General features: G+C 48.0%; 1 protein-coding gene across 4 annotated transcripts in view; it reads left to right on the top strand.

Annotated features, from left to right (window-relative positions):
- The window catches only part of cops4 (COP9 constitutive photomorphogenic homolog subunit 4 (Arabidopsis)), a 158,135-nt gene extending 134,869 nt beyond the window's left edge, over positions 1–23,266 (top strand). For all 4 annotated transcript variants that reach the window (XR_011940182.1, XR_011940181.1, XM_072496347.1 and 1 more), the window contains one exon: positions 22,489–23,266. Coding sequence is in view for 2 of the 4 variants with exons in the window: in XM_072496347.1 (XP_072352448.1) it covers positions 22,489–22,622 (134 nt within the window). In the remaining 2 variants the exon portion in view is untranslated. The remainder of the gene's footprint in view (positions 1–22,488) is intronic.
- The last annotated feature ends 279 nt before the right edge of the window (positions 23,267–23,545 follow it).

Below are 23,545 nucleotides of genomic sequence, written 5' to 3'. Positions count from 1 at the left end.
AGAATCATCTTCGCCATCCTTTCCTCTACATCCCTAGAACTATTAGGAGGCCTATAAAAAACTCCCAACAGGGTGACCTCTCCTTTCCTGTTTCTAACTTCAGCCCATACTACCTCGGAAGAAGAGTCCCCATCTAGCATCCTCTCCGCCACCGTAATACTGCTCTTGACTAGCAGCGCCACACCTCCCCCTCTTTTGCCTCCTTCTCTGAGCTTACTAAAACACCTAAACCCCGGAACCTGCAACATCCATTCCTGTCCCTGCTCTATCCATGTCTCCGAAATGGCCACAACATCGAAGTCCCAGGTACCAACCCATGCTGCCAGTTCCCCTACCTTGTTTCGTATACTCCTGGCATTGAAGTAGACACACTTCAAACCACCTACCTGAACACTGGCCCCCTCCTGCGACGTCAAATCTGTGCTCCTGACCGCTATACTCTCATTCTCCCTTACCCTAAAACTACAATCCAGGTTCCCATGCCCCTGCTGCATTAGTTTAAACCCCCCCAAAGAGCACTAACAAATCTCCCCCCCAGGATATTTGTGCCCCTCAGGTTCAGATGTAGACCATCCTGTCTGTAGAGGTCCCACCTTCCCCAGAAAGAGCCCCAGTTATCCAAAAATCTGAATCCCTCCCGCCTGCACCATCCCTGTAGCCACGTGTTTAAATGCTCTCTCTCCCTATTCCTCATCTCACTATCACGTGGCACGGGCAACAACCCAGAGATAACAACTCTGTTTGTTCTAGTTCTGAGCTTCCATCCTAGCTCCCTGAAAGCCTGCCTGACATCCTTGTCCCCTTTCCTACCTATGTCGTTAGTGCCAATGTGGACCACGACTTGGGGCTGCTCCCCCTCCCCCTAAGGACCCGGAAAACACGATCCGAGACATCACGTACCCTTGCACCTGGGAGGCAACATACCAAACGTGAGTCTCTCACGCTCCCACAAAATCTCCTATCTGTGCCCCTGACTATCGAGTCCCCAATTACTAATGCTCTGCTCCTCTCCCCCCTTCCCTTCTGAGCAACAGGGACAGACTCCGTGCCAGAGGCCCGTACCCCATGGCTTACCCCTGGTACGTCCCCCCCCCCCCACAAGTATCCAAAGCGGTATACTTGTTTCTCAGGGGAACGACCGCAGGGGATCCCTGCACTGACTGCTTCTTCCCAGTCCCTCTTACAGTTACCCACCTATCTCCAATCTTTGGTGTAACTAATTCCCTGAAGCTGCTATCTATGACCCCTTCTGCCTCCCGAATGATCCGAAGTTCTTCCAACTCCAGCTCCAGTTCCCTAACTCGGTCTTGGAGGAGCTGGAGATGGCAGCACTTCCTGCAGGTAAAATCAGCAGGGACACTAACTGCATCCCTCACCTCAAACATCCTGCAGGAGGAACATTGCACTCCCTTCCCTGCCATTCCTCTAACTTTCTACCAAGATCTGGCTAACAACTAAATTAAATTTTTATAAAAAATAATAATATTATAAAATATGGTACTTACCTCACACCAATGGGTTTTATTATTAGGTTGGAGGAGGAGGGCGGGTGGGAGACACTACACGTGTAGTGTCTCGGGTTTCCTCTCCACCAGAATTTATTGGTGAGGGTCTTCCCAGACGTCCGCGGGTGGACTTCCTGTTCCCGCCTAAAAAACTAATTTAAAAATAAAAGAAAAATTCTCAGCTCCTGCTGAAATTGACTAACCAGCCAGCTCCACTCCCGCCGAAATCGACTGGCCTGCCCCTGCAAAGACAAGTGCTTTTAAAGGTTGACTTACCTCCCAGCAACCTCCTTCCGCAATGCTCCCGCTGAAACTGACTCACCAGCTGTTCTCCCGCCGAAATCGACTGGCCTGCCCCTGCAAAGACAAGTGCTTTTAAAGGTTGACTTACCTCCCAGCAACCTCCTTCCGCAATGCTCCCGCTGAAACTGACTCACCAGCTGTTCTCCCGCCGAAATCGACTAAGTTCACTAAGACCACCGCCTCCCATTGCAATTTGCCACTCACCATCGCGTATCTGCCCCCACTATCCGCCACTATGGCCTTTGCCTCAAACATTACCCGCTTCCCCACTAGTATAGCCACCCCCCTGTTTTTTGCGTCTAGCCCCGAATGAAACACCTGCCCCACCCATCCTTTGCGTAGTCTGACCTGGTCTATCAGTTTCAGATGCGTCTCCTGCAGCATAACCACATCTGCCTTAAGTTTCTTTAGGTGTGCGAGTACCCGTGCCTTTATCGGCCCGTTCAGCCCTCTCACATTCCACGTGATCAGCCGGGTTGGGGGGCTCTTTTACCCCCCCCCCCTTGTCGACTAGCCATCTCCTTTTTCAATCCAGCTCCTCACCCGGTTCCCACGTAGCCGTATCTCCCCCCAACGGCGCCCTCCCGTCCCGACCACCCCACCCCATACCAGCTCCCCCTTCTCCCCAGCAGCAGCAACCCAGTTAACCCCCCCCCCCACCCCCCCGCTAGATCCCTCACTAGCGTAATTGCACCCCCCATGTTGCTCCCAGAAGTCAGCAAACTCTGGCCGACCTCGGCTTCCCCCCCGTGACCTCGGCTCCCACTGTGCGAGGCCCCCTCCTTCCTGCTTCCCTGTTCCCGCCATGATTACCATAGCGCGGGAACAAAGCCCGCGCTTCCCATTTGGCCCCGCCCCCAATGGCCGGCGCCCCCAGCTCCTCCTCCTCCCTCCCTCCCTCCCCCACGACATGGGGAAGAGAGAAAAGTTACAGGGTCGCAGGATTAACAACTTGGGAAATCATCTCTTCCCCCTTTTCCCCCTCTTCACCCCACATATTCGCCCCACCACTTTGTCCCAAACGTTCTTTTTCTAGCCCGCTTATTCCAGTTTCTCCTCGACAATAAATGTCCACGCCTCTTCTGCCGTTTAAAAGTAGTGGTGTTTCCCTTGATGTGTGACCCACAGTCTTGCCGGCTGCAGCATTCCAAATTTAACCTTCCTTTTGTGCAGCACCGCCTTGGCCCGATTAAAGCTTGCCCTCCTTCTCGCCACCTCCGCACTCCAATCTTGATATACGCGGATCACCGCGTTCTCCCACCTACTGCTCCGAGTTTTCTTTGCCCATCTGAGGACCATCTCTCTGTCCTTATATCGGAGAAATCTCACCACTATGGCTCGAGGAATTTCTCCAGCCCTCGGTCTTCGCGCCATAACTCAATCGGCTCCCTCCACCTCCAACGGGCCCGTCGGGGCCTCCGATCCCATTAACGAGTGCAGCATCGTGCTCACATATGCCCCGACGTCCGCCCCTTCTGCACCTTCGGGAAGACCAAGAATCCTTAAATTCTTCCTCCTCGCATTATTCTCCAGCACCTCCAGCCTTTCCACACACCTTTTGTGTTGTGCCCCATGCATCTCTGTCTTCACCACCAGGCCCTGTATGTCGTCCTCATTCTCAGCAGCCTTTGCCTTCACGACCCGAAGCTCCTGCTCCTGGGTCTTTTGCTCCTCCTTTAGCCCTTCAATCGCCTGTAATATCGGGGCCAACAGCTCCTTCTTCATCTCCTTTTTAAGTTCTTCCACGCAACGCCGCAGGAACTCTTGTTGGTCAGGGCCCCATATTAAACTGCCTCCTTCCGACGCCATCTTGCTTTGTGCCTGCCTTCCTGGCCGCTGCTCTAGCGGATCCACCGCAATCCGGCCACTTTCCTCTCCTTTTTCCATCCGTGTCCAGGGGGGATTCCCTTCTGGTTTACCACACAGTGTTTTTAGCTGTTAAAATTGCCGTTGGGGCTCCTATCCAGAGCCCAAAAGTCCTTTCCACCGGGAGCTGCCGAAACGTGCGACTTAGCTGGTCATCGCCGCACCCGGAAGTCCCCGCTCCAACAATGTTTAACTCAAATATAACACACTAATTATAATTATGATTATATTATAATTTTGTAATGCTCCAAACCAAAGACGGCCCTAATTCACGTTAAGGTCTAGGCGCCTTACGGTACACACCAATTATCTGCAGGTTAAATGCCTCTAATTTTATCTTTTCCTTTCCTGCAGGCAGTGACTTGTACTCGGTTCCATGGGTATGGGTTATAATCCAATAATGTATTTATGTGCCCATTCTTCATCTGTAAACATAGACAGTGAATAATGACTGACTGTTAAACTCTATAGTCCTATGTCCTCTATCTCAGTCCTATGTTTTTCATGCCTGGAACGATCTGCCTGGATTGTACGCAGAACAATACTTTTCACTGTACCTTGGTACACGTGACAATAAATCTAAATCTAATCAAGACTACTGTTACCCATAGCTCATGTCTTTAAAATCACTGAATATCATTTCGGAATGGCAATCTGGTCACATTTTCCTCACCCCTTCTATAGCCCAGGGGTTTTGAGAAAATTGTGAAGGCTTACCTGCTATTCAAATTGAAGCTCATTCAAAAGCATCTGGCGAAAGAACCTGCATCTTTCCTAATATGTATTTGTCAATTTAGCACTGGACCACAACTTAAACCAGTGTTCTTCAAACTTTTTTTCCGGGGACCCATTTTTACCAACCGGCCAACCTTCGGGACCCAACCCGGCCGACCTTCGCGACCCACGCCGGCCAACCTGCGTGCCCCACTATTTTCTCTTACCTTGTTTGCTGCTGACAGAAATGGAGGAAATGGTTTTGGGTCCCTTTGGCCCTCGTACACGCTCCTCCAATGGAACCTGTTGGATGAAGGTGAAGCCTTCTGGTGTCGGAAAGTATGGAGTCTCCGTTTGTCCAAAGTTCTGAATTATTTTCCTGTAAAATATTATCAAATAACCCCCCCCGAACTTGTAAAAAAAATAAATGAATAAAATAAATGAATAAAAACCACTACAGAACTTGTAAAACAAAAAGCTGCAACCGTTTAAAAAAAATAGCGGCCGCACTGCGCATGTGAGCCCGGTCATCGTGCGCGCATGCGCAATGCGGCCAAATCTTTTTTTTAACATGTTTGCGGCCGATTGCAGCCGGCGTTATGAAAAGCCGGCTGCTGCGCAGGGATTTGCGCGATCAGGAGTGCCACGGACAACGTCTCCGCGACCCACCCGACACTCGCCCGCGATCCACCCGCGGGTCGCGCTCCCGACTTTGAAGAACACTGACTTAAACAACAGCGCAGGTTCAATTCCCGTACTGTTTGAGGTTATTCATGCCTTCTCTACCTTGCCCCTCCCCTGAGGTGTGGTGATCCTCAGGTTAAATCACCACCAGTCAGCTCTCACCGTCAAAGGGGAAAGCAGTCTTTGGTCATCTGGGACTGTGGTGACTTTGCCTACTTTATTGTTCCACAACTTTTACTAACTGAACAATTGAAGTGGCCCCATATTCAATTTAGTAATTCCAATATGGTGAGAGAACCAAGACATCTACCGTTTGTAAACGGGATGTGTTTTATGTGTTCTTCAGGATAGCTTGCTAAATGATTATTTTTCTAACTAATAGACAGTCATACAAACAGTTCAACTCTGACCTTGATCATCTTTTGCTTAATGAAATCTGCAGGCTTTTTAACTGGGGGCAGCATAGTTAAACTTGTTCTCTCCTGACAAGTGTATACTTCTCAATGAAGCTATTATTACCGGGCTCCCTGAGTATTTCCCCGGGGCCATCGGGAGTGGCGCTGTTGCTAGGCCCTTAAATCCCGACCCCCTACACAAACTCTCCTCCATTCTGACCCACTGGAAAACAACCCCTCTGACCCAGCTCTGCACCTTCTCCACATTCGCCGCCCAGTAATACCCGACCCGCCAGTGACAGAGGGAGACCATCCCATCTTGCCAGATCAGCTTTCACTCTCCCCACATGGCAGCTGGTGGAATTTGAAGTCAAATAATAAATCTTTTTGCTTATTGTCACAAGTAGGCTTCAATGAAGTTACTGTGAAAAGCCCCTAGTCGCCACATTCCGGCGCCTGTTCGGGGAGGCCGGTACGGGAATTCCCGTTATGGGAATCTGGAATTAAATACTAGTCTCTGTAATGATGGCCATGAAACCATTGTTGTAAAAATGTATCTGGTTCATTAATGTCCTTCAGTGGATGTAATCTGCCCTCCTTACCTGGTTTGTCTTACATGTGACTCCATACTCACAGCAATGTGGTTGACTTAAAAAAAAATTAAACTTTTATTATCAGGATATCGCAACAAAAAAAGAAAGTGATTAACAATGCAAAACAAGTACAGTACAGTCAAGGATTATGGCAAATATAGAAGACAGGATAAGTTGGGAACAATATATTTAAGGAACTATTGCCTCCAGTTTGGATACTGAATCAATCCAATAACAGATTAATAATGGATTACAGATTGAGGGGGAAATGAGGACAAGGCTCAATAGTATGAAAGGGACTTCCAGTTGCGGCTATGCAGAGCTAAGCCGCACGATTCGGCAGCTCCCGCTATTACAGACTTTCGGGCTCGTTAGAGGAGCCCCAATGGAATTTTTTCCGAAGACAACCCGTGGGGAAGGGAAGAGAGAGGTCCCCCTCCAACTTTTATGGACCGGACCAGAAGTGAAACGGCCAAAAAAGCGGCATTGGAGCAGCGGGAGAAGCGAGGGAAAAAACCAAAATGGCGGCAGCCGGGGACAAAGTGGAGTGTGGGCCGGAGCTGCAGGAGTTCATCAAGGGCTGCTTCGAGGAGCCGCGCAAGGAGATGCTGGCGCCTATGCTGTTGGCAATTGAAGGACTAGGGATGACCCAGAAGACCCACGAGGTAAAGATCCAGGAGGTACAGAAAAGAGTCAGCGAGAATGAGGACGAGCTCTTGGGCCTGGCGGTGAGAGTAGAGCAGCACGAGGCGCTACACAAGAGGTGGGCGGGACGACTCGAGGACCTGGAGAACAGGTCGAGGAGAAAGAATCTGCGGATCCTGGGTCTCCCTGAAGGAGTGGAGGGGGCTGATGCCGGGGCATAGGCGAGCACGATGCTTGGGGCGATGATGGGCGCGGAGGTCGCTGGAGCTGGACGGGGCACACCGGGTGCTGGCGAGGAGGCCCAAGGCAAATGAGCCGCCAAGGGCGATTGTGGTGAGATTTCACCGGTTCACGGACAGAGAGAGGGTCCTGAAATGGGCCAAGAAGGAGCGGAGCAGTAAGTGGGACATTGCAGAGATCCGAATCTACCCGGACTAGAGTACGGAGGTTGCAAAGCGGAGAGCGGGTTTCAACCGGGTCAAAGCGGTGTTGCACCGGAAAGAAGTGAAATTCGGAATGCTGCAGCCAGCTCGACTGTGGGTCACATACAAGGACCAACACTATTACTTCGAAACGCCTGAAGAGGCGTGGACCTTCATACAAACCGAAAAGTTGGACTCTAACTGAGGGTTTGTGAGGGTGGGGGGGATGTTTGAGGTTTGATGTGTGATGGTTGTTGTATATAGGGGGTCAATCACGCGCAGGAAATGTTACATGGGCTGGGGGAGAGAGACAAGGCCGCGCGCCAGAGGGGGCGGGGCAGGCTTTGGAAAGCGCGGGGTTTTTCCCGCGCGCGGGGAGAAAGGCGGGAAGGGGAACGAAGTAACGCATACTGATTGGGACACTCCCACACGGGGCGGTCAATGGGACGGCGGGGGAAGCCAGCGTCAGCAGGTGTCAGCTGACTTACGGGAGTGATATGGGGGGAGCAAAAAAGCTAGACAGAGGTCTAGCGAGGGGGGGGAAAGGGTTGCTGCTGCACTGGCCGAAAGGGAATGGGACATAGAAGAGGTGGTCGGGGCGGGGGTCCCCTGGCTGGGGGACTGGAGGGTGAGGGATGCGCAGACACGGGACTGGCCTAGAAAAGGAGATGGCTAGTCGGCGGGGGGGGGGGGGGTGAGAGCCCCTCCAATCCGGCTGATAACGTGGAACGTGAGAGGCCTGAATGGGCCGGTGAAGAGGGCTCGAGTGTTCACGCACTTAAAGGGATTGAAGGCAGACGTGGTCATGCTCCCAGAGACACATCTGAAGGTGGCGGACCAGGTCAGGTTAAGAAAGGGATGGGTAGGATAGGTATTCCACTCGGGACTGGACGCGAAGAATAGAGGGGTGGCAATATTGGTGGGGAAGCGGGTGTCATTTGAGGCCAAGATTATCGTAGTGGATAATGGAGGGCGATATGTGATGGTGAGCGATAGGTTGCAAGGGACGTGGGTGGTGTTGGTAAATGTATACGCCCCAACTGGGATGATGCTGGATTCATGAAGCGCATGTTGGGGCGCATTTCGGACCTGGAGGTAGGAGGCCTGATAATGGGAGGGGACTTCAATACAGTGTTGGACCCAGCACTGGACCGCTCCAGATCAAGGACTGGAAAGAGGCTGGCGGCAGCCAAGGTGCTACGGGGGTTTATGGATCAGATGGGGGGAGTGGACCCATGTAGGTTTGCAAGGCCGCAGGCCAGGGAATTTTCTTTTTTCTCCCATGTGCGTAAAGCCTACTCCCGGATAGATTTTTTTGTTCTGGGCAGGACACTCATCCCGAGGGTGGAGGGGACGGAGTATTCGGCCATAGTCATTTCGGATCACACCCCGCACTGTGTGGAACTGGAGCTGGGAGAGGAGAGGGACCAACGCCCGCTGTGGAGGCTGGATGTGGGACTGCTGGCAGATGAGGTGGTGTGTGGGAAGGTGAGGGGGTGCATCGAAAGGTACTTGGAGGCCAACGACAACGGGGAGGTGGGGGTGGTATGGGAGGCGTTGAAGGTGGTGATCAGGGGATAGCTAATCTCCATCAGGGCTCATAGGGAGAAGACAGAGGGCATGGAAAGGGAGAGGTTAGTGGGGGAGATTTTGGGAGTGGACAGGAGGTATGCAGAGGCCCCGGAGGAGAGATTACTTGGGGAAACACAACGGCTCCAGACGGAGTTTGACCTGTTGATCACAGGGAAGGCGGAGGCACAGTGGAGGAAGGCGCAGGGGGCGACCTACGAGTATGGGGAAAAGGCTAGTCGGATGCTGGCACACCAGCTCCGTAAGAGGAGGGAAATAGGGGGAGTCAAAGATGGAAAGGGAGCCACGGTTCGGAGTGCGACGAAAATAAACGAGGTATTTAAGGCCTTCTATGAAGAGCTGTACAGATTCCAGCCCCCAGCGGGGGAAGAGGGGATGAGACATTTCCTAGACCAACAGATTCCCGAGGATGGTGGAGCAAGAGGTGGCTGGTTTGGGGGCACCAATAGGGTTGGAGGAGCTGAGCAAGGGTTTGGGGAGTATGCAGGCGGGGAAGGCCCCGGGACCGGATGGGTTCCCGGTGGAGTTCTACAGGAAGTACGTAGACCTGTTGGCCCCGCTACTAGTGAGGACCTTTAATGAGGCAAGAGAGGAGGGGACCCTGCCCCCGACAATGTCGGAAGCGACAATTTTGTTGATCCTAAAGCGGAACAAGGACCCACTGCAATGTGGATCGTACAGGCCGATCTCGCTCCTCAATGTGGATGCTAAGTTGCTGGCAAAAGTGCTGGCCACGAGGATCGAGTACTGTGTCCCGGGGGTGATCCACGAGGACCAGACCGGATTCGTAAAGGGCAGGCAATTAAACACTAATGTGCGGCGGATCTTAAACGTGATAATGATGCCATCGGAGGAGGGAGAGGCGGAGATAGTGGCAGCTATGGACGCGGAGAAGGCCTTTGACCGAGTAGAGTAGGAGTACCTCTGGGAGGTGCTGCGTAGGTTTGGGTTTGGGGGAGGGTTTATCATTTGGGTTAAGCTCCTTTACAGAGCCCCGGTGGCGAGTGTGGTGACGAACCGGCGGAGGTCGGAGTACTTTCGGCTGTTCCGAGGGATGAGGCAGGGGTGCCTCCTGTCCCCCCTCCCATGTTGTTTGCTTTGGCGATAGAACCCTTGGCCATGTCATTGAGGGAGTCTAGTAAATGGAGGGGAGTGGTCCGAGGGGGAGAAGAGCATCGGGTGTCGCTTTATGCGGATGACCTGTTGCTGTACGTGGCGGATCCAATGGAGGGGATGGTGGAGGTCATGCAGACTCTAAGGGAGTTTGGGGAGTTTTCGGGCTATAAGCTCAATGTAGGGAAGAGTGAGCTCTTTGTATTACAGGCAGGGGACCAAGAAAGAGGGATAGGGGACCTACCGCTGAGGAGGGCGGAGGGGAGCTTTCGGTATCTGGGGATCCAGATAGCCAGGAGTTGGGGGGCCCTACATAAACTGAATCTGACGAGGTTGGTGGAGCAAATGGAGGTGGACTTCAAAAGATGGGACATGTTACCGCTCTCGCTAGCGGGTAGCGTGCAGTCGGTCAAAATGGTGGTCCTTCCGAGGTTTCTGTTTGTGTTTCAGTGCCTTCCCATCGTGATCACCAAGGCCTTTTTCAAGAGAGTAGGTAGGAGTATAATGGGGTTTGTGTGGGCGAATAGGACCACGAGGGTAAGGAGAGGGTTCCTGGAACGCAATAGGGACCAAGGAGGGTTGGCGCTGCCAAACCTAGGGAACTACTACTGGGCAGCAAATGTGGCGATGATCCGCAAGTGGGTGATGGAGGGAGAGGGGGCGGCATGGAAGAGGATGGAGATGGCGTCCTGTAAAGGAACGAGCCTGGGGGCGCTGGTGACGGCACCGCTGCCGCTCTCGCCGACAAGGTACACCACTAGCCCGGTGGTGGCGGCAACGCTAAGGATCTGGGGCCAGTGGAGATGGCACAGGGGTGCAATGGGAGCCTCGGTGTGGTCCCCGATCAGGGGTAACCACCGGTTTGTCCCGGGGAAGATGGACGGGGGGTTTCAGAGCTGGCATTGGGCGGGGATTAGAAGAATGGGGGACCTGTTCATTGACGGGACGTTTGCGAGCCTAGGGGCACTGGAGGAGAAGTTCGAGATAAAGGAAATGCCTTTAGATATATGCAGGTGAGGGCGTTTGTGAGGCGACAGGTGAGGGAATTCCCATTGCTCCCGGCACAAGAAATTCAAGACAGGGTGATCTCGGGTGTATGGGTCGGGGAGGGCAAGGTGTCGGCAATACACCAGGAGTTGAAAGAAGAGGGGGAAGCGTTGGTAGAGGAGCTGAAGGGTAAATGGGAGGAGGAGCTGGGGGAAGAGATTAAGGAAGGTCTGTGGGCTGATGCCCTAGGTAGGGTTAATTCCTCCTCCTCATGTGCCAGGCTCAGCCTGATACAATTTAAGGTGGTTCACAGAGCGCACTTGACAGGGGCGAGGTTGAGTAGGTTCTTTGGGGTGGAGGACAGATGTGGAAGGTGCTCAGGGAGCCCGGCGAACCATGTCCATATGTTTTGGTCATGCCCGGCACTGGAGGGGTTCTGGAGATGGGTGGCGGGAGTAATATCTCAGGTGGTGAAAGTCTGGGTCAAGCCAAGCTGGGGGCTAGCAATATTTGGAGCAGTGGACGAGCCGGGAGTGCAGGAGGCGAAAGAGGCCGGCATTCTGGCCTTTGCGTCCCTAGTAGCCCGGCGAGGGATCTTGCTAATGTGGAAGGAGGCGAAGCCCCCCAGCCTGGAGGCCTGGATAAACGACATGGCTGGGTTCATAAAGCTGGAGAGGATTAAGTTTGCCTTGCGAGGGTCTGCGCAGGGGTTCTACAGGCGGTGGCAACCGTTCCTAGACTATCTCGCGGAGCGTTAGAGGAAAGTCGGTCAGCAGCAGCAGCAACCCTGGGGGGGCGGGGGGGGATGGGGGATTGCCAGGGAGGGTGGATGAGCAAGAGATACCATGAAGGGGTGGGGAAACTGGCACGTGCGGGAGAGAGCTAATGTACAAAGCTATGTAACATATCGTTTTCACCATGTATATATCTTGCTCTGTGCGATTTCTTGTTATTTTGTTACGGGGGGGGGGTTATTGTTTGTAAGGGAGAAAAATTGTGTTAAAAAACCTTAATAAATATATATATTTTTTTTTAAATAGTATGCAAGGATAACAGTTCAGGTTGCACACCTTCACTTATTCTGAGATCAAGACTTGCAATATGGCTCATGGAAAGCGCAACGGGAGCAAGTCAGACAAGGGGCAGCAGAGTGGTTAGCACTGCTAGTTTACAGCACCAGGAACCTGGGTTCAATTCCGACTGGGGTGACTGTCCGAGTGGAGTTTGTACATTCTCCCCTTGTCTGCGTGTGTTTCCTCCGGATGCTCTGGTTTCCTCCCACAGTCCAACAATTCGGAGGTTAGGTGGATTGGCCATTCTAAATTGCCCCTTAGTGCCAAAAGGTGAGGTGGGGTTATGGGGTGGCGGGGAGGTGGACCTAGGTGGGGTCCTTTTTCAAACGGTCAGTGCAGGCTTGATGGGCGGAATGGCCTCCTTCACTGCAGGGATTCTAAGATGGAGCCTATAAATTTAAGATGGGGAGTCTCACACTCTATGAAATAAATCAGATTTAGAACTGATCACAGATATCAGGAATTCCATAGGAATACATTCCATAAATCATTTCATAGAATTTACAGTGCAGAAGGAGGCCATTTGGCCCATCAAGTCTGCACCGGCTCTTGGAAAGAGCACCCCACCCAAGGTCAACACCTCCACCCTATCCCCGTAACCCAGTAACCCCACCCAACACTAATGGCAATTTTGGACACTAAGGGCAATTTAGCATGGCCAATCCACCTAACCTGCACATCTTTGGACTGTGGGAGGAAACCGGAGCACCCGGAGGAAACCCACGCACACACGGGGAGGATGTGCAGACTCCGCACAGACAGTGACCCAAGCCGGAATCGAACCTGGGACCCTGGAGTTGTGAAGCAATTGTGCTATTCACAATGCTACCGTGCTGCACATATATAACTTATGAGTTCATAAGATATAGGAGCAGAATTAGGCCATTTGGCTCATCCAGACTGCTCTGCCATTTTATCATGGCTGATATGTTCCTTATCTGCTACCTACAATGTTACAGACCAAGAGCTGGATTGCAAAATCAGCCAGAGCATCCCCTCCCTAGAACACGTGACCTAGGAGCAGGAGTAAGCAATTTAGGCTCCCGAGCCTAACACCCTCAATGTGATCATGGCTGATCTCATCCTGGCTTCAACTCCACTGTCCTGCCCGTTCTCCATGACCCTTCAATCCATTACCAATTAAAAATCTGTCCAACTCCTCCTTAAACTTACTCACTGACTCTACATCCACCGCACTTTGGGGTAGCGAATTCCACAGATTCACAACCCATTGGGAGAAGTAGCTTCCCCCTCAAGTCTGTTTTAAATTTACTACCTCTTATTCTAAGGTTATGACCTCTCATTTTAGAATGCCCCACAAGAGGAAGCATCTGCTCCATGTCTAGTTTATCCATACCTTTTTACATCTTGTATATCTCGATTTGAATTCCCTTCGTTCTTCTAAACTCTCGAGAGTATAGGCCTAAACTGTTCAATCTCTCCTCATATGACAAACCCCTCATCTCTGGAATCAATCTAGTGAACCTCCTCTGAACTGCCTCCAATGCCACTACATCTTTCCTCAAATAAGGGGACCAAAACTGTGCACAATACTCCAGGTGCGGTCTTACCAATACCTTGTATAGTTGCAACAAGACTTCTTTACCTTTGTACTCAATTCCTTTTGCTATAAATGCCAACATTCCATTTGCTTTCCTTATTATCTGCTGTTCATGTATGCTCGTTTTCTGTGACTCATGCACGAGGATACCCAGATCCCTCTGCATCAGAGCACCCCAAGTCACTCCCCATTTAGATAATAAGTTGCCTTTCCATTTTTCCGACCAAAATGCATGACCTCACACTTATCCACGTTAAACTCCATCTGCCACATTTTGGCCCACTCTCCTAATCCATCTATATATCCATTTGTGAGGTTCTTATTTCCTTATTGCAACTTACTGTCCCACCTATTTTTGTGTCATCTGCAAATTTGGCTATAGATCATTCTGTCCCTGTATCTAAGCCGTTAATATAGAGTGTAAATAGCTGGGGCAAAAGGACCGAATCCTGTGGCACCCCACTAATTACATCTTGCCATCCCCCATCCAGAAAAAGACCCATTTATCCCAACTCTCTGTCTCCTGTACATCAGCCAGTCTTCTACAAGCTAATAAGTTAGCCCTAATCCCATGTGATCTCACCTTGTGAATTAACCTTCTGTGCGGCACCTTATCAAACACCTTCCGGTAGTCCAGATATACCACATCTACAGGATCCCCATTATCCACTTTGCTTGTTACATCTTCGAAGAACTCAAGCAAATTAGTCAAACATGATTTTCCCTTCATAAAACCATGCTGACTCTGATGGATAGCGCTTTGGCTTTCCAAATGTCCTGATATTATGTCCTTGATAATTGATTCTAACAATTTTCCAACAACAAATGTTAAACTGACTGGTCTGTAATTTTCCACATTCTGCCTGCCTCCCTTTTTGAATAAGGGCGTTACGTTAGCATTTTTCCAATCCACTGGATCCTTTCCCGAGTCCATGGAATTTTGGAATATCATAACCAATGGATCCACTATAGAACATAGAACATACAGTGCAGAAGGAGGCCATTTGGCCCATCGAGTCAGCACCGACCCACTTAAGCCCTCACTTCCACCCTATCCTCGTAACTCAATAACCCCTCCTTACCTTCTTTGGTCACTAAGGGCAATTTATCATGGCCAATCCACCAATCTCTGCTGCCACTTCCTTTAATACCCTAGGATGTAGGCCATCAAGCTCTGGGAACTTGTCTGCCCTCAATCCCAAGAGTTTGTTGAGTATTGTTTCCCTATTGTTGCTAATTGTTCCAAGTTCCACCCTTTCTATTACCTCTGAATTGCCCATTCCTATAGGAATGGTACTAGTGTCCTCCACCATGAAAACTAAGGCAAAGTATTGAATTATCATCTTTGCAATTTCTGTGTTCCCCAATATTAACGCACCAGTTTCATCTTCCAATGGGCCAACATTAGTGACTCGCTTCCCTTTTATGTACCTGTGGAAGCTTTTGCTGTCCTTTTTGATATTCTGTGCTAGTTTATTTTCATAATTCACCTTAACTTTTTTAATTACTTTTTTAGTATCCCTTTGTTTATGTTTGATAGTTTCCCAATCTTCCAGTCTGCCACTGGCCTTTACAATATGATATGACATAGTTTTTGTCTTGATAAAGCAGGGAGGTCAAGTTAGAGTTCTAAAGAACTTTGGTGAGGCCACAGCTGGAGTACTCTGTGTAATTCTGGTTGCTACATTATAGGAAGGATGTGATTGCACTGGAGGAGGTGCAGAGGCGATTCACCAGGATGTTGGCTGGGATGGAACATTTAAGTTATGAAGAGAGGTTGGATAAGCTTGGGTTGTTTTCACTGGAGCAGAGAAGACTGAGGGGTGACCTGATCAAGGTGTACAAGATTATGAGGGACATAGAGAGAGTGGATAGGGGGCAGCTGTTACCCTTAGTTGAGGGTCAGTTACGAGGGAACACAAGTTTGAGGTTAGGAGCAGGAGGTTTAGGGGGGGATTTGAGGAAAAACCTTTTTACCCAGAGGGTGGTGACAGTCTGGAATGCACTGCCAGGGTGGGTGGTAGAGCTGGGTTGCCTCACATCCTTTAAAAAGAACCTGGAAGAGCACTTTGCACATCATAACATTTAAGGCTATGGGCCAAGTGCTGGCAATGGTTTAGGTAGGTAGGTCAGGTGTTTTTCATGCGTCAGTGCAGACTCGATGGACCAAAGGGCCACTTCCGTGCTGTATTTTTCTGTGATTCTGATTCTAAAGGGATGTTCCTCAACAAGAGTGAGGACCCGTAAGACTACCCTACAGCCATACTGTCATTACCAGCCGAGTGCAATCTCGTCAACAAGAAGGAGAAGAAGACAAATGCCCCTCCCGCATTTTAAGCCCACCCTTGAAGAGCTGCGTCCACCACCCACCTATCGGCAATGGCACCACTCGATTCTGCCATGATTAATGCACAAACATTATGAAAAGACGACGGATAACAAGCATGCAGCTGAACTACCATGCATAAGGATAATAATAGTCCCCAAAACATCCAAGAACCAGAAAACGACATTCATTACAGTGCTCGAATATTAATGTCTCCCTTCAGCAGGATAAATGACTAAATCAGACAAACAGCAGCATTATAGGGAGAAAGTCCAGATTAGAGTTTTTGAGTATTTTAGGATCCAGAGCTGCAGAATATCAGTCCAATTCCCTGCCCCTCGAGGACTTAACGCAGTAGTCAGATAATCGAAAGACATAAAGGAGTCGTCGGATAACACTTCAGATCGCAGGATAATGCATGGCATGATTCATTCCAACTGCCTTATGTTGCCTTCAAAGTTGATCAAAGCCTCGATGCTTCAGCTGTGTTGCCACCAAAAAGCCCTGGAATAAGGAAATCTTCACTCCATCATGGAGCCAGGTCCCCCTGCACCTCACTGCCTCTAGCACCTTCTGACGACCTTTAAAATTATGGAAGTGAATGATGATGGGTCTGGGACGTTGATTGTTCTTGACTTCAAGGACAGGATGTGGTGCTCCCTTTCCAATTTGAAACGCCCCAGCCTTCACATCCAGCCCAAGAAAACATGGCAGGCAGGTCTCAAAGAACTTAACAAGAACCTTACCCTCCACTCCCTCAGGCAGACCAATGTCTCTTTCTCCTACCTCAGTTCTCCAAATCTTCCAGGATTTCTAACATGCCACATAGCTGGTTTTCCCAGGATTGAATATGAGCTTCAGCAGAAGAAGCAACATTTTTGACATTCTCGATTCTTTCCTCCATTTCATCAAGTCTTTTATTGGTATTCTGGAACTCAGCTTCATTAGCACTTAGACTTTGTGTCAGCACACCGAGGCTCTGGTCAATAACTTGGATAATGTTGGCAGTCACACTTTCAGCGCCTCCAAGGACTCAGTGTGTGCTGGGTCCGGAGACCGTTCGAGAATCATCAAGTCACCACATTAAAAAGGCACCTTTTATCGCCAGAATTCTTCATGTTTTTCGGCATATTCTCACCATTATTAATCCAGAAGTCTTCCAGGGACATAACATCAAATGATGGATCATGGGTTCGGCAAACCTGTGTCAGGCAATAAGGTAAAAGGCGGATTATAAAGTGTGTGGTGCCAGAGCCTGTGGAAAAGCTGGTGTTCCCACACCCGCATCACGTGGTTTTCCTACTGAAGAATCATTGTATTGAATATGGGGTCCCTTCAATTGTTCAGTTCATAAACAATGTAACAATGCGGAATTGACCAGTAAACATTAGGACAGATGCAGGTTATTTCTCAAATTGCTTCAGAATGAGCTATCAGTTTGAAGAGTAGATAGGCCTTCACAATTTTCCTCTTAACTCCTGGGCTATAGAAGAGGTGAGAGAACTGCAAACAGATTTCCTATCCCACAGACCACTCAAGCAACAGCCTAACAGAATCATACTCCCTGGATGATGTCTTACTGACAAGCATCACCATCGCCATCCCTGGATGTGTCCTGTTCCACAGGCACAACCGACCCATCAGAGGTGTTAACACAATGGTATACAGTCAGAAGGGAATAACCCTGGGAGACATCTACATTACTCCAGAACCCTTGACGTCTCTTGGCATCAGGCCAAACATGGGCAAGGAAGCCTCCTGCTCATTTAGCACCTACTGCACCCACCCACCCCACCCCAATTCTTGCCTATGAATCCATACTCCTTGATATGGAGGATTGCTTGGAAGAAGTTCTGAGGGTCGCAAGGGCGCAGAGTGTACTCTGGGTGGGGGTTTTTATGTCCATCACCAAGGTTCAGTCGCACCACTGCTGACCAAGTCCTAAAGGATATAGCTGCTGGACTGAATTTGTGAACCAACAAAAGGAAAAAAACCTACATGACCTCATCCTTACCAACCTGCCCGACGCAGACTCATTCGTCCATGACAGCATTGATTGGAGTGACCGCCACACAGCCTTGTGGAGACGAACCCCATCTTCATATTGAGAACACCCTCCATCGTGTTGTGTGGTACTAATGTGCCAAATGGAATAGATTTTGAATGTCTCTGGCACTCAAAACTGGGCATCCATGAGGCATTGTGAGCCATTCGCAGCAGCAGAATTCTACAATCTGTAACCTCATGACTTGACATATCACCCACCCTACTTTGTCATCAAGCTGAGGGATCGACCCTGTTTTCTGTTTCAAATTTAAAATACCCAATTCTTTTTTTTTTCCAATTAAGGGGCAGCTTAGCATGGCCAATCCATCTACTCTACACATCTTTACGTTCTGGGGGTGAAACCCACACAGACACTGGGAGAATGTGCAAACTCCACACGGACAGTGGCCCGGGCCCGGGATCGAACCTGGGACCTCGGCACCGTGAGGCAGCAGTGCTAACCAGGATAAACCCTGGTTTGATGAAGAGTACAACAGGACATGCCAGGAGCAACACCAGGCATACCTAAAAATGAGGTGTCAACCTGGTGAAGCTACAATACAGAACCACCTGCATGCCAAAAAGGCTGAGGCATTTGCAACCATCCTCATCCCTAAGTACCGAGTGGATAATCCATCCCGGCCTCATTCAGAGGTCCCCAGCATCACGGATATCGGCCTTCAGCCAGTCTGATTTACTCCGCGTGAAATCACTAACCATTTGAAGGGACTGGATACTGCAAAGGCTATGGACCATGATAACATTCTGGCAATACTGAAGACCTGTGCTCCAGAACTTGCCGCGCCCCTAACCAAGCTGTCCCAATATAACCACAACACTGGCATTTACCAAGCAATGTGGAAAATTGCCCAGCTATTCTTTGTCCACAAAAAGCAGGACAAATTCAATTCAGCCAATTATCTTCTCCACAGTCCACTCTTAATCTTCGGCAAAGTTACGGAAAGGGTCATCAACAGTGCTATCCAGCAGCATTTGCTCAGCAATAACCTGCTCACTGATGCTCATTTTGGTTTCCGCCAGTGCCACTGAGATCCTGACTTCATTACAACCAATATCTAAACACAGACAAAAGAGCTTAACTCAAGAGGTAAGTTGAGAATGACGGCCCTTAACATCAAAGCAGCATTTCACAGAATGTGGCATCAAGGAGCCCTAGCAAAACTGGAGTCATTGAGAATCAGAGGGAAAATTCTCCACTAGTCAAAGCTAGCACAAAAGAAGATGGCTGTATTTGTTGGTGGTCAATTATCTCAACCCAGGGACATCATTGCAGGAGTTCCTCAGGGTAGAGTCGGGGCAGCACGGTAGCCTTGTGGATAGCACAATTGCTTCACATCTCCAGGGTCCCAGGTTCGATTCCGGCTTGGGTCACTGTCTGTGCGGAGTCTGCACATCCTCCCCGTGTGTGCGTGGGTTTCCTCCGGGTGCTCCGGTTTCCTCCCACAGTCTAAAGATGTGCAGGTTAGGTGGATTGGCCATGATAAATTGCCCTTAGTGTCCAAAATTGTCCTTAGTGTTGGGTGGGGTTACTGGGTTGTGGGGATGGGGCGGAGGTGTTGACCTTGGGTAGGGTGCTCTTTCCAAGAGCCGGTGCAGACTCGATGGGCCGAATGGCCTCCTTCTGCACTGTAAATTCTATGAAATCTATAGAGTCCTGGGCCCAACCATCTTTAACTGCCTCATCAATGACCTTTCCCCCATCACAAGGTCAGAAGCAAAGGTGATTGATCATGGTTGCACAATGTTCAGCGCATTCCGTGCCCTTATGTAGCAAGACGTAGCCAACATTGAGGCTTGGGCTAAGTGTCAAGTAATATTTGTGCCACACAAGTGCCAGTCAACGATCATCTCCAGCAAGAGAGAACCTAACCATTTTCTCTTGACATTACCATTACTGAATTCCCCACTATCAATATACTGGATGTTCACCATTGACATCATCCAGGACAAAGCAGCCTGATTGGTTGATACCCCTCCCAGCACCTTAAATATTCATTCCCTACATCACCAATGCACAGTGGCAGCAGTGTGTACTATCTACAAGCTGCACTACTGCAACCCACAACGGCAGTTTTGACAGCACCTTCCAAAATCGCAACCTCGATCAACTGGAAGGACAAGGTCAGCAGGTACACCACCTGCACGTTCCCCTCCAAGCCACTCATCATCCTGACTTGGAACTATATCGCCGTTCCTTCACTGTCACTTGGTCCAAATCCTGGAACTCCCTCCCAAACAGCACTGTGTGTGTACCTACATGACATGGACTGCAGCGATTCAAGAAGGCTGTTTTCGTCCACCTTCTCAAGGTCAACTGGATGGATAAATTTACTTACTTTCCGAGCATCCACCGCACTCTGGGGTATCAAATTCCACAGATTCACAATCCTTTGGGAGAAGTACTTTCCCCTCAACTCTGTTTTAAATTTTCTACCTCTTATCCTAAGACTATGGCCTCTCGTTCTAGAATGCCCCACACGAGGAAGCATCCGCTCTATGTCTACCGTATCTATATCTTTTAGCACCTGGTACACCTCAATTTGATCTCCTCTCATTCTTCTATACTCTAGAGAGTATAGGCCTAAACTGTTAAATCTCTCTTCATATGACAAACCTCTCATCTCTGGAATCAACCTAGTGAACCTCCTCTGAACTGCTTCCTATGCCACTACATCTTTCCTCAAATAAGGGGATCAAAACTGTGCACAATATTCTAGGTGTGGTTTGAAATCATTCACATTTTTAGAGAAGTGGTGGTTGAAGCAGACAATATATTTTTCCTAAGCTTGTGGAAAAAAAATCTTAGCAATATTTAATTATTGTTGGTGTTTTATGAAGTCGCACTTACTCACTTTCCTAAAGATTTTGATGATGCTAGAAAATGAATACATCAGTGTACACGAGTACCTTAATCCTGTCTTGATCTCCACTATTTTTATTTTTATCTTTTAGTGCTATAGTGGAAGCAGCAAGCTTTTTACAAAGGTGTTTATTAATGGATATATTCTGCACAGCAGCTTTAACAGTTAATTTGTTTGTAATTCTTTAAAGTTAATTAAATCTTGGTGCATTTGCACATTGAAATGTTTTTAAATGCGTAAAATTTTGAAAGTGAATTTGCTTTAGGTCATTGTGTTGGTAAAATTAGCTTAATAGATGGCTATGTTTTTATGTATTTTGGAAGTCTTAACAAATGAGAATACCAGGTGATAAAGAAACTCTGGAGAAAGTTAATGGTCAAATTTTGACAGGTGTAAATGAATACAAGTATGACATTTACTTAAAATATGTAGAAAGAAAATTATTAGTAAAATGTATTTCTGGTTCAATTTATTAATTGATGTGCCTACCATGGAAGGATTTGTATTGATTAATTTGAGTCTTTCTCACGAAAATGTGTAATCTCCCTCTACCTTCAACTATTAGTCTATTTTCTTCTGAAGTACAGAAACAAGAAGTTACAAGCAGTTATGCTCCATGCTGATTATAATGTGAGTCCATTGCATTCATCAGCACTAACAATGCTACTGATTTTTAACCAATTATTTCCATTCTCCCTCTCCCTCCCAATCCTCTTAACCATTCTGGATGGAGTATTCTTGTTTCACTACTTGACTGACAGCTAACTAGGCATCTCCATTGAAAACTACAATTTAAATGTCAGAATAATCTGTCATTTGAAATACACCCATTCCCCTGAATAAAATATACAAGAAATGGACTAATTTAATTGGCAATAATTAATTTAGCCTGGGTATTTTGGGTGAGGAGAGAAAAATGGGAAGGGATACTTGGCTAAAAAAAGTAATGATTAAGGTGAATTATTTTACTGGAAGGCAGGTAGCAATAGGAAAATCGAAAGTGGCTGATATTACCTTATTTGAGGATGAAACCAAGGTCTAGGAACCATGATTGAGTTGAAATGAGTTTAGTTTTGTGTGTTTTTAATTCCTTACTTGACAGGTGGTTGGGGGTAAATATACAATTGGTTTTCTGGCCTCTGAATTGCACATAAGAAAAACAAACATTTTAGTTAAAGTTTCTTTCACTACCTTTTAATTTTTCCCCTTCTAATTTTCACCTTTCCTAGATTCTTCTGATGCTGGGAAATTGTTATGGCCTTTCTGGTATCTCGTCTAAGCCACATTGTTCTTGTGATAGCCTGGATTCATTGACTAGATAATGTACAATCACACTGTTCCAGGGGAGGTCAGTAGATAATGGCCAAGACTTGGTACCTTGATTGATTTCATTCTCTTTTCTGTAGCCCATTAAACCTAGATGCTAGGTCAATTGATATTTTCAAGACTGAGATTTTTTACTGGATGTGGGTATCTCAAGGGACGTGGAGCAAAACTGGGTTAATAGAATTAAGGTACGTGGTAGCCATGATCTATTTGATTGGGGAATAGGCTCAAGGGGCTCAGTAGCATATTGCTCTTCCTATCTTCCCATGTAACTTGCCTGCTCCCCCTGCCTTACATTGTCATAACTAAAATCAGAAACCTCCTGTTAGGAGAGGTCACAATTCCATCATTCTCACACAATACATTGGTACTCCAGCACTCTTCGAACAATGTATCTTTTGTTTTTGGAGTACTAGACTGGTATATTATATTTATTATTATATCTTTATTCTTCCAGCTCGTGAAGCTTTGCCTACATGGGACAAACAGATCCAGTCCCTTTGTTTCCAAGTAAACAATCTACTGGAGAAGATCAGCCAGGCTGCCCCAGAGTGGACAGCACAGGCAATGGAAGCTCAGATGTCACAGTAATAACTCCAACCAAATTTATGGAATTGCAGCAGCCATCAAGATTCCAAGATACAGTTGTCCCCGTATTTAAAATATTGAATTTGTTTCTTCCAGAACTTAATTTGCAGTTGTTTATTTAAAATCTTTTTACAAGAATAGGAAACTCCTTTCCACCATGTCTGCATTGAGTTTGGAAGTATTTTCTTCAATTACACTGGATCCAAAATAGCACCATATTCACTATTACAGGGGGTTCTGTTTGCAGCAATGAGATTTGTTTCCAGTGAGTTCGGTTACTCTTTGTTGAATTCGAAAGACTGTAGCCCAGTTTGCTATCAAACAGTGTGGTTTAATTAGGAAATTGCAAACCTTTATTTTTGACCCTCTTATCAAAGGAAGTCAATCCAGATTCTTTATGAGAATTGTTTGCGGAATTCTGAAGGAAAGAACGGATCGAGTCTGTTAACACAACTTGTTCAAGAAAATAAACCCTTAAAGCAGTCAGTGGCACTAGCTGTATTACTTTGAGAATCTCTTCTTTTTCCACTGAATTAACTGTATATTTAAAAAGTATCTTTGCTACTGCTATGACAAAACTGTTTTTGTTTTACAGATTTTCTTTTTTAAAAAAATAATAAAAGATTGATTTTTCTTTTGCTCTTCAAGATGACTGATGTTCATATTTATGATTGAAACATTTTTCCATTTGTCCTAGTCATGTTATTTATTCATTTAGCGTGTGCATAGTCACAGAGCTAAGCAGTAATCTTTCAGTAGTTCTTTAAGTCTGCCTTCAAGTTTAGCCAGAGGATGCTCCCTGACAATGTGAGTCATTAAATTGACTACATTTACAGCTATAACCTGGATGATCTTGCTGACCTCGCTGATGTTGGGTGGATGCACAGAGGCCTTGGCCAATCCGGAAACAGTTTGAAAAGGCCCAC

This window comes from Scyliorhinus torazame, chromosome 3, assembly GCF_047496885.1.
Source record: "Scyliorhinus torazame isolate Kashiwa2021f chromosome 3, sScyTor2.1, whole genome shotgun sequence".
NCBI lineage: Eukaryota > Metazoa > Chordata > Chondrichthyes > Carcharhiniformes > Scyliorhinidae > Scyliorhinus > Scyliorhinus torazame.
The sequence above is the reverse complement of the archived record's forward strand: the minus strand, read 5'-3'. Positions and strand labels throughout refer to the sequence as shown.